The sequence below is a fragment of the Sclerotinia sclerotiorum genome, genomic scaffold (genome assembly GCF_000146945.2).
Source record: "Sclerotinia sclerotiorum 1980 UF-70 scaffold_4 genomic scaffold, whole genome shotgun sequence".
Lineage (NCBI taxonomy): Eukaryota > Fungi > Ascomycota > Leotiomycetes > Helotiales > Sclerotiniaceae > Sclerotinia > Sclerotinia sclerotiorum.
In genome coordinates, this window is record NW_001820832.1 from 297,396 (window position 1) to 310,322 (window position 12,927).

The 12,927-nt window shown below is 40.7% G+C and overlaps 3 protein-coding genes and 1 non-coding gene across 4 annotated transcripts; all 4 read right to left on the bottom strand.

The window, feature by feature from the left end:
* Nucleotides 1-451: 451 nt before the first annotated feature.
* SS1G_03221 (hypothetical protein) lies at nucleotides 452-3,745 on the bottom strand (the record flags this gene model as incomplete). Its single annotated transcript, XM_001595083.1, has 2 exons — nucleotides 452-526; nucleotides 863-3,745. The coding sequence occupies 2 exons, from the start codon at nucleotides 3,743-3,745 to the stop codon at nucleotides 452-454; spliced, it is 2,958 nt and encodes a 985-aa protein (XP_001595133.1).
* A 2,228-nt stretch (nucleotides 3,746-5,973) lies between these two features.
* Nucleotides 5,974-7,440, bottom strand: SS1G_03222 (hypothetical protein; the record flags this gene model as incomplete). Its single annotated transcript, XM_001595084.1, has 2 exons — nucleotides 5,974-6,860; nucleotides 6,915-7,440. The coding sequence occupies 2 exons, from the start codon at nucleotides 7,438-7,440 to the stop codon at nucleotides 5,974-5,976; spliced, it is 1,413 nt and encodes a 470-aa protein (XP_001595134.1).
* A 1,084-nt stretch (nucleotides 7,441-8,524) lies between these two features.
* On the bottom strand, nucleotides 8,525-9,025 carry SS1G_03223 (predicted protein; the record flags this gene model as incomplete). The annotated part of the gene is made up of 3 exons (XM_001595085.1): nucleotides 8,525-8,629; nucleotides 8,768-8,809; nucleotides 9,023-9,025. 3 exons carry the CDS (start codon nucleotides 9,023-9,025, stop codon nucleotides 8,525-8,527), a joined length of 150 nt encoding a protein of 49 aa, XP_001595135.1.
* Nucleotides 9,026-12,068: 3,043 nt separating this feature from the next.
* Nucleotides 12,069-12,173, bottom strand: SS1G_14577. The gene has a single exon. It is a non-coding gene; the product is annotated as a tRNA-Arg (tRNA).
* Between the last annotated feature and the right edge of the window lie 754 nt (nucleotides 12,174-12,927).

A 12,927-nucleotide genomic window follows, 5' to 3' on the forward strand; every position in this document is an offset into this window, starting at 1 on the left:
AGATGGAAGTGAATACTCAATGTATTCCAATAATCCGTTACATTTGCTCTCTCAGAAGTGTTCGTTCTCCAGATTTCTATCGTCTAATCTTTATACCTGATTCGTTTATGGCTTTCTTGTCCCTGTATTACCCTTTTGGCTGAGGGCTCTACTCCCTATTCCTCCTCCTCCTCCTCTTCTTCGTCTTCGGCTTCGGGTTCCATTTCGGGTTCCACATCTTCCTCCTCTTCTTCGGCTGCTGGGGGGGGGGGAGGGAGGGGAAATGCACGGACCAATTAACCGTAGCAATCAAACGATTAGTAAGTTTCGTTCGCAACTCTAAAGTCTCATGCTGACATTTAGAAAGTGTAAAAACCCAAAGGGCTTACCAATAACAAGCAAAAAAGGAAAACTTTAAAAATGACGCAGATATCCCAATAACAACAAATGAATCTCTCGCATCCCGTTTTTTTTACATACACTCCCACCGCTCAGCATCACACAAATCCGAGACATTCACCTTTCTTCCCCTATTATTCTCCGCTTGCTATACCCATATTGCTATATCAGCTGCTAGGATATACTTCTACTCCCAGAGCTTTCGGGTCAGATAATTGGATTTATCGTCTTATCTGGTTGATGGCATAGATAATATCATACTGGATGGTATTATACAAGAGCACGGGGTTGACTCCTGAATGAGTGAAAGTAATTGTTCAATGAAAGGAACGCTTTTAACCTTCCTCATATTATCATAATGTACAAAATGTTATACCCAATTCATAATCATATGTTCAACCATGGGCCATTGATTTGTTTCCTTCTCACCTATGAAAGTATTAGCATTTCATCCAGTAAAAATTGATAGGGTTAAGTGACTTACCATAGGCGCCAGAATTTTAACACCAGCTCCCAAAGCCAAAACGGTAGCCACCAAACTCAACTTATTAAACGCCTTGCCCAAAATATCAAAAGCAGCGCTAGGTGTAACCCTTGTTCCAAAAACATCAATACCATATGCGAAGACCAGACTAGTACTTTCTAGTAGAGCAGGACTAGTAATGATACCTTTAATACCTAGAACTTCACGTTTGTGGGTGATGATAAGTTTTGGGTCGAATTCGATGACAGGCGAGTAACGAAGAAGTCCTTCTTCTTGCTCGGCGGGGATAGGGTCTCGGCCAACTGGTCGACGGGGATCAAGAAGAAAACGGGGAATGCCGATGATGGAGTTGGATTCCAGGGTGCAAAAAAGCTGACGAGTAGTGATGCCTTGGCGAGTTTGAGAAACAGACATGTGAGTGATTGCTTCAGGAACCACAAAGGATTGGCTGATCACATGAGGAAGAACTGGGCCACCATTTATTACATCTAATGGGTCAAGGCTTGAAGCATTCATGTTCGAGCCAAGGGGTCCACGATCATTAGGAATTGGGGATTCGTAAAGATCGGTGATGATAAGTTTATGTCCTTTGGAACCTTGCAAAGAGGTGGCGGTTGATATTTCATTGCTCCAGAAAGAATAGGCAAACCAATTCTCGGTAAAGACAGAGGCAATAGGTTTCTTAGTGTCAACACCCTCGTGATGCACGGCATAAAGAATGTCGCCTGAAACGGTATCAAGGAGATAAAAGGAGACAGTTGATGTTAGGTCGGAGACGGCAGTCACCAAAATGACGTTAGGATTTAAATACTTGTACAGAACAGTACGGTCACCAAGAACTCGACCAATCGATGCAACTGGATCGTGTGCGGGCTTGGTCACCACGCCGACGACCCTTTGACCAGTTGGTGGGTGAAATGACCAAGTGAAGATAGGTTTGGCATCAAGACCTTGGGTATCGAATTTCAAGCCCTTGACTTCCCCATCCTCACCACGAACCACAAGCGATCCCTTTGGTGCCCATTCTTTTGGTATATCACCAGGATTTCCATTGATACCTATTGGTAGTACCCATCTTCCAGAATCGCTATCAACGACAGCCGCGCTCTGAACAGCTGGCCACTGGCCAGGGTTTATAGCCTCAAGTCCCTGTCCAGTGGTGGTATTCACGATAATATATTCTCCTTGACTACCTCGGACTGTTGTTGTACTTTTAGAATTATCGACATATATAGACTTGACGTCCCATTTCTTGCCAACCGGTATATCGAAAGCTTTCGAACTCCATACAACACTTCCTTGAGATCCGGCATCAAGTGCATATAATCGACCTCTTTGGGTAGCAACGATAACTAACTTGTTGAAACCAAAGGAATCTCGTGTCAAAACGCCTTCCTTTGGTGCAGCCAAATCTCCAGGTAAGATGGCACTTAAAATTTGGGTTGGTAGCTTTTGCAAATACGCAGGAAGATATTGTAAGTCGTTAATATGACGCTTAACTCGGTGAACGTACGCAGCCCAGGGGTTGCTATGAGCTTCAGCCTCGAGTGTCTCAGCCAATGATTCTGATACCGGGATATCAGCCCATTCAGCAGCCACAATACCAGAAAGGCCCTCGACACGAGACCAAGCTACAGCACCATTGAGCACCAAAACCCAATCCTGCTCCGCACTGACCATAGCTGATCTAACAGCATAAGTATCAGGAGCTTTTTGAACCACTTCTGATGCACCATGGAGAAATTGAAGTCGATCATGTGGCTTTTCTGCTTTAATCGGCCATCTGCCCAAAATTCCATGAGACATTGATGAGAAAATAAAAGTTTCGTCCTCGGTAAAACGGGTGAAATAGACGTTAGCACCTTGTGAACTGGTTGAGAAAGCGCCTTTTCCAGCAAGCTTTGGAATTTCATATGCTTTGCTGATGCTACCACTCTTCATGTCAATGTGATAAACATCTGCTCGGTTCGAAGTTGCCGAGTGACTGTGTACCAAGAAATGTGGTAAGGATTGAACCAAATTAGGAGCGTGAATAGATATTTTTGTAATCTCGCCATCTGATGATTTTAGAGGTAATGTTTGTAAGTCGCTTGGTTTACCCAGAATATTGACTTTAAGATTCTTCAAGGACCTATCGGTCCAAGCAATGATTGGTGCAGCAGAATTAGCTCCCACAAGTAAGACATCCTCTGGAGTATGGACATCTCCTTTGGTCGAGAGAGTATATTCAGTGACTCGTTGACCTGTCAAATGGTCCAAAGTAGTAACCTTCACACTGTACCCTCCCCAAGAACCATGAAGAGTGACAACAAAAATGTCTCTAACATTTGTGCTGATTTGCAAAGGTAAATCACCACTTGCATCAACATATTCCCATACAACATCTCCATTGTCACCATTTAATTTTCGTACCACGACTTTTCCAGCATCTTCGAATAAAGTCAAAACGTCCTTGACATTATCAAATCCCTCAACAACTTCCAAATCCTTAGCTATTCCTGAGAAAGTATTGCCCCATCTTTCTCTTCCACTCTTCGCATCCCAAGCATCAACTCTGTTGCCCAAAGCACTAACCACTGTACCAGCTCCCTCAACTGGTCGTAGAAGGCCTTTTCCGCTATTATTATCATTCGTCAATATTTGTCGCCATCTAACCTGGCCTGTACCTGGATTGACAGCTCCAAGAACTCCTAAATCACTCAATGCATATAATAATGCGCCTTGTTCATTTTCCCTAGGTTTGTAGAAGAATGTTGTCTCTGGTTGTGGGATACCTAGTAATTCGTGGTGATAGTCGACGGTGTATGCTTCATCTGCGAAAACTGCAAGGGTACGTGGAAGTATCGACAGAGTCAGACAGAGTAGATTTAGAGGGAGTCGCATAATGGATGATGTTGAACTGGATGTGGACCTCTAATGTGGCATGAAGCTTGGAGCTTGGTTATCTATCATAAAGTGGTACGGAAGATATTCGGAGCGGATTAATTAATCACCGATTGGATTCATTTCCTCGCCTCAGTTACAACTTCATATTTAGGATCTCAATTGAAGCACCTTACCAAGAGTACGCATTTGAGAAATACAGGCTGGACTTGGCCAATCTGATCCTCCATTACAAGACATTTACCCATTAAGCCCATAATACTTGCAGCTTCAGCAAACTGCTAATTATTAACTACTCACATGAGCATGAGCGTTGTCAAGGTACAATCCATTACAAACATCTATTCCTATATAAATCCATACTATCCATCTCTACAATTTCTCTTCAAGAAAATAAATCAAACCCCTACACAATCCTACTATTGCCTTAGGAGATACTGTGATGTGAGGTGACTTTTGGGAAAGGGGAAATAGCCGAATCAGCGAATTTTTGTCTCCACATGGATGTATCTTTACATTACATTACATTACTCTACGAAGCTCAATACGAGTATATCCCATATCCTTTACCCAAGGTATTCCAGATTCAATAATAAATTGCAGACCTTATCTACAACAACTCCCCATCTCAATTACAATTACCATCAACACCAAGAACCTCCCTTAATGTTACGTTGTAACATTATAAACTATTATCACGTGTTATAGGATCACATGAATAGTCTTGTGAGGGAGCGAGGGAGCGAAGGAGCGAGATTCGAATCTCGCTCCCCAGCTCCATCGCTCCAATGTTGGAATACGAAGGTCTATATAATCAAGATGGATTCCCTTTGTATAGAGCTTGGTGCTCAAGATCAAGATCAATCATTTAGTATACTCTACTATTAGTTACGAATTGCATTATTGTCATTACTTTAAGTCCCCTGCTTGACGCCCTAGTTATAAACCATCCTCGAGAGCCTAGAGCACTTCCACGTGATCTAGACGGCAAACCTCGTAACACAAGATCGAAATTTATTTAGATTTTTTTGATATGATTTTGTATAGGTTTTATATTTGTATAAATGTTGATTCTCGATATTTATTTATTTTTAATATATATTTTTATATATAAATTAAAAATAATTTAATAAAATGATAATTGATTAAGTCTATTGAGAGAGAGTGTTACGAGGTTTGCCGTCTAGATCATGTGGAAGTGCTCTAGGCTCTCGAGGTGGTTTATAACTAGGCGTTAAGCATGTGACGCCTCACACCTCCGGGTCACGTGGCATGCCCCGTTTGTATTTAATCATAGGAAAACTCTCTACTCTTGTTTTCCTTCTTCTTTTCTCCTTAGCTTAGTATTTTCTAATACAAGATACTTTACCCAGTATTCTTGAGTGTGACAAAGCAGGGACTTAAGTAATGACAATGATGCAATTCGTAACTAATAGTAGAGTATACTAAATGATTGATCTTGAGCACAAAGCTCTACAGGAAGGAATTCATACTGAATATATAGATCCTCGTAATTCTTGGATCACTCAGGATCACTGGTGATCCAAGGTGATCCAGCATACCTGTTCATATGCTCTGATGGTGCGTGTATATGAGTTTTTAGGGTGACCGAAATCTCATATTAAATTGAGCGAATCGTAACAGATTTACATATGGCCCAAGCTTACGAAAACAAGTCAGCTGTTACCATCGTAACAGAGAGTAAATTAGAAAATAAAAAAGATAAATAAAAATTTTAAATTTGTATAAGTAATTAATCGTAATAAAAGTCCAATTTCAATATTAATCTCAGCATCTAATATTCTATAGGTAGATACCAAATATAAATCTATCTAGGTAATAAGATCCTACTTAGACACAGATCTATTCATTTAAGTTCTATATAAACAAGACAAGAGAGGCAATACCAGTATCATCCACCCGAATATCTCTATCTCTAATGCTCTTTACTAAACTCCAATTTTCCATTTTCCATTTTTTGAACCCATCTATCCTTTCTACAATCATTCCATACGAATAAAAAAAAGCATCCGTCCATCCATCCATCCATGGGTTAAGGGGTATATCCATCAAGCGCCATTTGCAAAAGCATATCAAAAATCCCCTTTCCTGTATACCCAGTGTGCATATCCACGTAACCCAAACGCCAATTTTTACAATTAATTCATGAATGAAAAAGGAAATGTCTATTAATAAACACCCATTCCAATTCCAATTCCAGTTTCCATTCAATTCCCACTTCCACCATCCAATGCTGATAAATCTTCATAATCGGGAATTGGTGGTCCATCATAGACTTCCGAGTTGACATAAGTAGGAGGACTGGCAGGAACATTCTCATATAAAGGAGGTTGTTCCTCATCCCATGAGATACCCAAACCTGATCTCTCGGTAACTGTCATTTTGAAATGCATTCTCAATACTCTTGCTCCTCCCGTTGGTGTTACTTGAGATGGTTTCTTGATCGGGGCGAATTCTTCAGAAACAATCATCTCAACGATGAGAGTATGGAAAACTTCAGTACCATCCTCAGATTTCATGTCGCAAATTGGTTTTACATCTGGACGAATAGAAATTGGGAATTCGATCTCAATGGCTCCATCTGCTGTGTCGTAATTTGATTTCCATCCGGATTTAATCTCCTCGGTAGCTAAGGTACGACAATCTTGGTGAGCGGCACCTTTTTTGCTCTCTCCCTCCTTTGTCACTTTGGCGGCATGTTTGGGACATGCTGGTGAGATAACTCTATGGGTTTCATCCAAACGCCATGTTAAACGTTTTAACTTCCAATGATTTTGTGTCTTTGCATCTGCATTTCGATTCACGACACCATCCATGCGCATTGAAATGTTTGATTCACCAATTGGGTAGATAACTGCAGGGAGTTGAGCATTTGCTGTCAAATTCGTTGGTGGAAAGATTCGCATTGAACTTCGAGGAATATCGGAAGGAATAATGGCGCGCTTAATGTTGAGAACGTGGGAGAGCTTCATCGGTTCGCCAGTCTTTGGTACAAGTGTGGCTTTGAGAACATATTCGATATTAGATAATGAACTCTTCATGCTCGCCGGTAGATGTCCGGGAAGGAGAAAGCTAAAAGGGAAATCATGTTCGCCTGAAGATTGTTAGAATCCTGAAACAAAAAAGTTGAAAATGAAGTAATATATACCTTTTCGAAGAGTAGCTGGACCTTGAAGGAAATTCCAAGTAGTTAAATCATTTGATTGATGAGCACACTCATTGCAATGCGCATGAAATGGTTTCTTTTGCGTAACCTCCAATGCCAATCGCATCTTGAATGACTCAATCGCAAACTTCTCATCATGAATGTGTAATTTTAATTGACCAGATAGTAATGCGCCGGTACTCGAAACTGTCGAACCATAGAGAACTAAGGGTGGTGACTCAATGGCACAATCAAGTGTTGCGCCATGATATATAGGAACTGCTTTCGAAGATGTCTTTGGTGAATGAAGACCAGGTATTGTGATACGTTTATGAGTGAGGGAAAGATCATGCATCTTTGTTCCTTTATCTTCTGTGATAGAAGAGGCTGCTGATGGTGTACGACTTTTAAGGGCTGGTCTACTGTTTGAATTCCTTCTTGGACCTTTCTTCCCTTCAGTTGGTAGGTCGAATGGGTGCGAATGAGATCGAAAGAAGGAAGTGACGTGCTGCATAGTAGTTGCCGGCATGGTGGGGGTTTTCTTTTTGGTGGCGTCTTTGACAGGGGAAATAAAGTTTTCAATGGCCTGCTTTCTGCACAACAGTATTAAAAACTGCTTCTAGTATTAAACTTTCATTCGTGTTGGAGGTGGTCAAGTGGAAGAGGCTTTCAAAAAGTAGATGAGGATTAAGAGGAATCGGTTGGGGGGTGGAAGGTGAAAGAGTCGGAAGTCTTTTTGGTGGTGTGATCGTTGTGAGGAAAATGAGGATGATGTAATGAATAAAGTATTTTAAGTATATAAATATACTCGATATAATATTAATTAATCCCTTTGTTAGAGTGAATAAACGATGAGATTATGTTGTATGGGGAGGGAGACAGGTATATTTGAGTGGGATGAGATGGCGAATGGAATATTATATTGAATATCAAATACCTTGATGGAGGTGGAAAGGATTTGAGCTATATAAAAATGATATTCAAGCCGCAAGGGAACCATCAGCCAAAGCTTGATATCATTGCATTTAGCAAGTGACACTATTCTAAATTCTTACCCATCTTCATTCTCCCCTTACCTCTAAAGGAATTTTATGTGTCAGAGGGATTTCTAGTGAACCAAAATGTGAAGTCTGTGATTGAAAATTTCCCTGGTTAAGGTTACTCACACTCCCAAAAAAAAATGCAATTTCCAAAAAATTTCAACCCCCGATGCCCCTCACATGGGAAAATTCATTTAATCCTTGTCTGTGGGAGGGTCCGTGTCCGCTGTGTCCGCTGTGTACGTTGTGCCTGGCCACATTTATTATGGGGGGGAATTCTATTTTATGTTTGGTCCAGCGTTTGTGTTTCAGCGGTTAAACATCGCATGAGTCGGAATGTTTGGACTAGAACCATTGCATTTCTACACCGTATAGCAAGTATCCAGTACCGTACTAGGCACGTAGGCAAAGAAGAAAATCTTTCCATGAGTGCATTAACTATACCTCGTGGCCTTTATATTTTATATTCATCGGTGAAGGTTTCAGTAGCTCCTTTAGAGTCATATGTGAGATCTACCTAGAACTCTGCATTGATTCAGATTGTCTGGAGAATTGGGATATACAGCAGGAGAACTACTGTGTACCGATACCCGATGCCGATGCCGCAACTTTACCTCCAAGCTCCAACCCTTTCTTTTTCTTTCCCTCCTGTTTGCCTGTAAGGAAGATTCCTTTTTCCTTTTTAAGGAGTAGTTTAGGTTAGGCATTCTCAACAGCTTCCTTGCTGAAAATTACGTTTAGCTTCTTCTGGGGTACGCCCTGTGGATCAGGTACATTCAACGTCAAAGTTTTTTTTTTCAAGCCAGTCATTCAAACAGCTGATGAAGAATTTGATTGATGACTGGTTGATGTGCGTGCCTGTATGGTTGAAGCACGTCAGCAAGTTTATCATCCTTTCTTTTTGGCCTGCATAGTACATACGAGTATTGGTTAGGTAGCCAGCTACTCGGTTGCTTGCAAGTTGAAAGTTGACACTCAAGGATCAAAGACCTGAGTTCCTATGCAGTATGTACTAGCGACAGTGATGTTGTCATTGATTACTTCCCAATCATATTTTCTCACCAATTATACCATATTGCGACTTTTCCAGGCGCAATGATGGAAATACAAGGGTGACTTGGAAGATCATTGAGGGATCTCATGCCAAGAGATTCTGATGGATGGAAAGATGTTGCGAACTTGCGCTAGAGATGAACGAGAGCCTTGAACTGTAGTGCTTATTTAAGTAAGTACTGGTGGATGACAACCTCCACGAACACAATACAGTAGACCAACCTCAATTCATGGGAGCATCGTGTTCGTTCAACCCAACGGAGTTATCCTTTCTAACTTTCTGATACTCGTGGCAATTCCAAAAGACCAATTTAGTACCAGTGACAACAATCACAACACGAAAAATACGAAGAACACGATGGTGATATCATGACATGATGATGATAGGGACTATTTAATGTGGACTTTCTAATATTCTTACTTCTTAGGACCATACCCGTATACAATCAGTCTACTTACTATGCACCGTGCAGTGTGTACAATGATCATCCATACTCCCTCAGGCCATAGGGCTCTAAGCTCACGCCATCGAATGAAATATGGAGAATCTAGAAGATCATTAAAATCACTTAACACATGCTTATTACTCGATCAAAACCGAGAATTTCATCAAAAATATCGGAGTGGGCCGAACTCGAACTCTGATTGATTGATCGATTGACGTTCTAAATTTGTAGTGTCTCTGTTGTCAAGATGATTCGCAATACAATATGCTTCTAGCCACCTACAAACGAAACATCATAGAATTACGCATGATACTATTCTCATGGTGCAATCAATTTCTACACATGCGAGGAAATGATACAATTGAAACAATACGGAGCGCGACTACTTAGGATTCTCTATTTATGAGTTTGTGACTCGTTTTGTTGTGGATGAATCAATAACCCCCACAGAATTGGGCGTTCAACATTTTACTTTCTCCTCGGAGTCAGTCAGTCAGTCATGTGCTCGACGCCTTCAAATATCATCCTTTATGTTGACCGACGGTCTCTGACAGTCTGACTTCATTTAATGCATGCGAGAATAACCGCAATATGGTAGAATTTTTCCAACTTACATTACCATGATACACCGGGAATCTCAAAAATCGGGAAACAGTTTCCAGATCCGGTTTGATGTGGCATAATAACCGAATAACCGCATAACCATGTGATTTCATCGAGTAAGAAAAATCACATTCGACCAAAACCTGGAACGAACCTCCGTCTTCCTTTGTGACTTCGTCTTCGTCTCTTTCTACGATTCCAGACCGATCCATCTCAGTTCTCCAATGGAACTCGGAAGGAAGTCCATCTAAAATCCCATTTGATCACATTCAATACCTATTACATAACGAGAAACCTTATTTAGTCAAATCCCTTCACCACTTTCAAGTTTCATGCCTCATCAACATTAAGAGTGGAAAAATCTTTGGAGACTCGGGAGGTTTGCAGTCAAATTCACGCGAGTCTCGATGGATGAGATCCACACATTCTTAAGTACCCACCGTTATTTCTCGGATCTTCCAAGCTTCAGGTTCCAGATGTTACTAAATTAGTACAGGAGGAGAAATTTTCAAAAGAATTTTTGGACTTCCCGTCGCTTCGCTCACGGTCCAACAGTCCAACGTCCATCAAAATCTGTTTTATACTCCACTCATATACCGCATGTACCCTCGATTATACTTTTCTAGTATTCTAGAAGTCTGATGTTGTGCGTACTAAGCATTCTACCGAGAAAAATCGTCTGCATGGCGTGACAAAATATTCCGATTGGATCATAAAGACACCTGGAGTCTAATGACTCAGGGGAAAAAAATTATGTATTCCCCGGTTCGGTCATCTTCAGATGAAATTTTCTTTGGCCAGCAGGGCAAAAAAAGGTTGGACCTTCCTCTTCCTCTCTGTTCTTTCACCGATCAAGCCCAATTCTGTGGATCATTACGCCTCCACAATTAAGCGGGAGAGCCGAAATAGGAGGTCTCACAAAAATCCAGATGATAAAAGCCTTGTTATTTTGCAAGTTTTTGTTGCACATCTCAAAATTTGAGGCCCATCATCACTATGGAAACGAACGGTGAATATGAAAAATTGGTTGTGGATTGTGGAGATTTCTTTTGTGTGCATGGTTGCAATTGACAGATCATAGTGAAACAAAGCCTGAGGTCCGAGCTGAAGCCTGGGTGTGTGTGGTTCTTTCAAGTTTCAACAGTGAACATGAATGATCACCACCCGTTGTGAATAATTTTCTTCAATGTAGGTGGAGATTATTGTGGGTTGGTAATTGGGTTTTATAGAGGGGTTCGAAAATTGAAATGGTTTAGATCAATTAATCTTGCTGGCATGTTGGAGATGACCGAGTGTGTCGTTGTCTTTCCCCACGAACAAGAGAGTCCAGATGGAACGGAGACAGTATTGAAGTCGATACTTTCCTGCAGCGAAGCTATAGCCATATACTGAGATTTTCGTTGGTTGAGCAGTAGTACTGTGTTTAGAAGCTGTAATGGCCTAAACCAACCACAACTTGATCAATTCATAACGAATAGAGTCAGTGGATTTTCAATCATGTTCGGGAAGGAAACAAAAGCAATAGGAATAATAGTTCCTTAAGATCATGTCGGCTAAATCACTAAAAATCTTTACCACTTCAAGTTGTCTTTAAATTCCTCCAGTTTTTCAAGCATCAACCTGTCACCAGTACCTCAATCTCTACCAAAACCTCAGCAACGTCACTTTACCAACCACCACATCTCCACCCACACTTTCCCACATCACATCCTCAATCCTAAACAATACCTCTCCTCCAAGAACGCACGCTCCCTCCTAATCATGTCATGATCTTCCCTTCCCATTTTCACACTAAGCCCTAAATCATTCAAAATCTTCTCGAACCCCACTACCAAATTTACCAAACCTCTCTCTGTCTGACCCACTCGAAAAAGTTACCTTAGTGCAAAAAAAAAAGAGAGAAAGTCCTCAGATCTTCAAAAATATATGTGATGGATGGACTGATGATATGTTTATGTGTTTCCCATCCAAAAATATGACAAAAGGATATCAAATCAGGATTTGATACATGATTTTGACCTACGCAGGGATCGAACCTGCAATCTCTTGATTCCAGCAACTCAGGGATATTTGATTCCTGCTAGTCGTAGTCAAGCGCCTTGCCATTGGGCCAGCAGGCCAAGTTGTTTTTGTTGGAACAGGGGGTGGGTTTGAGGTATATATTGGGAGTTTGAGAATGATGGAGTGTGTGGATTTGGGTTTGGATTTGGGTTTGATGATGAGAAGTTAGGGTTTCTGAGGGATGGAGTTTTGTAGGATTATAAGGAAATAGAAATATATGAATGTAAGTAAGTCTTTGCTTTGTTATATTACCTACCAACAGAAGAATCACCAAATGCGAATCTTACCATCACATCAACTTCTCTATAAATATATAAACAAAAAAAGAAAAATATATCTCAGTAGCACACTGCACTACAATATATCACGCGAATAAGATCTCCGTCATTAATACCTTATGGTATTGTAACAATACTCCAATTACAAAACTTCTTTATATATCAGCAAGAATATTAATATAAATAAAAAAACTGTTAAAAGAAATGACCTTACACAGGGAATAGTGGGAAGCTGATAGGGCAGAACTGAGGCTATATTGGCTTTTATGAAAATCACCTTTTATCTTAGTTCTACGGAAGTGCGAAGCTCTCCTACAGAGAGCTTCTCAATCTAGTCCTAATAGGACTAGTGCCCTGTGCATGTGCTACGCAGGAACCATTCACTTTAACAAAAACCTTGATATTATTTATATACTACCCCTACGAATCATCAGTCAATCTTTAACTATCTATATGTAACGATACTGTACTAAAGGCAGCGGCTGCCTAAGGTTCGCCGGTTGGTAGTTATGGGTTAAGGCTTTATCACTGGTAT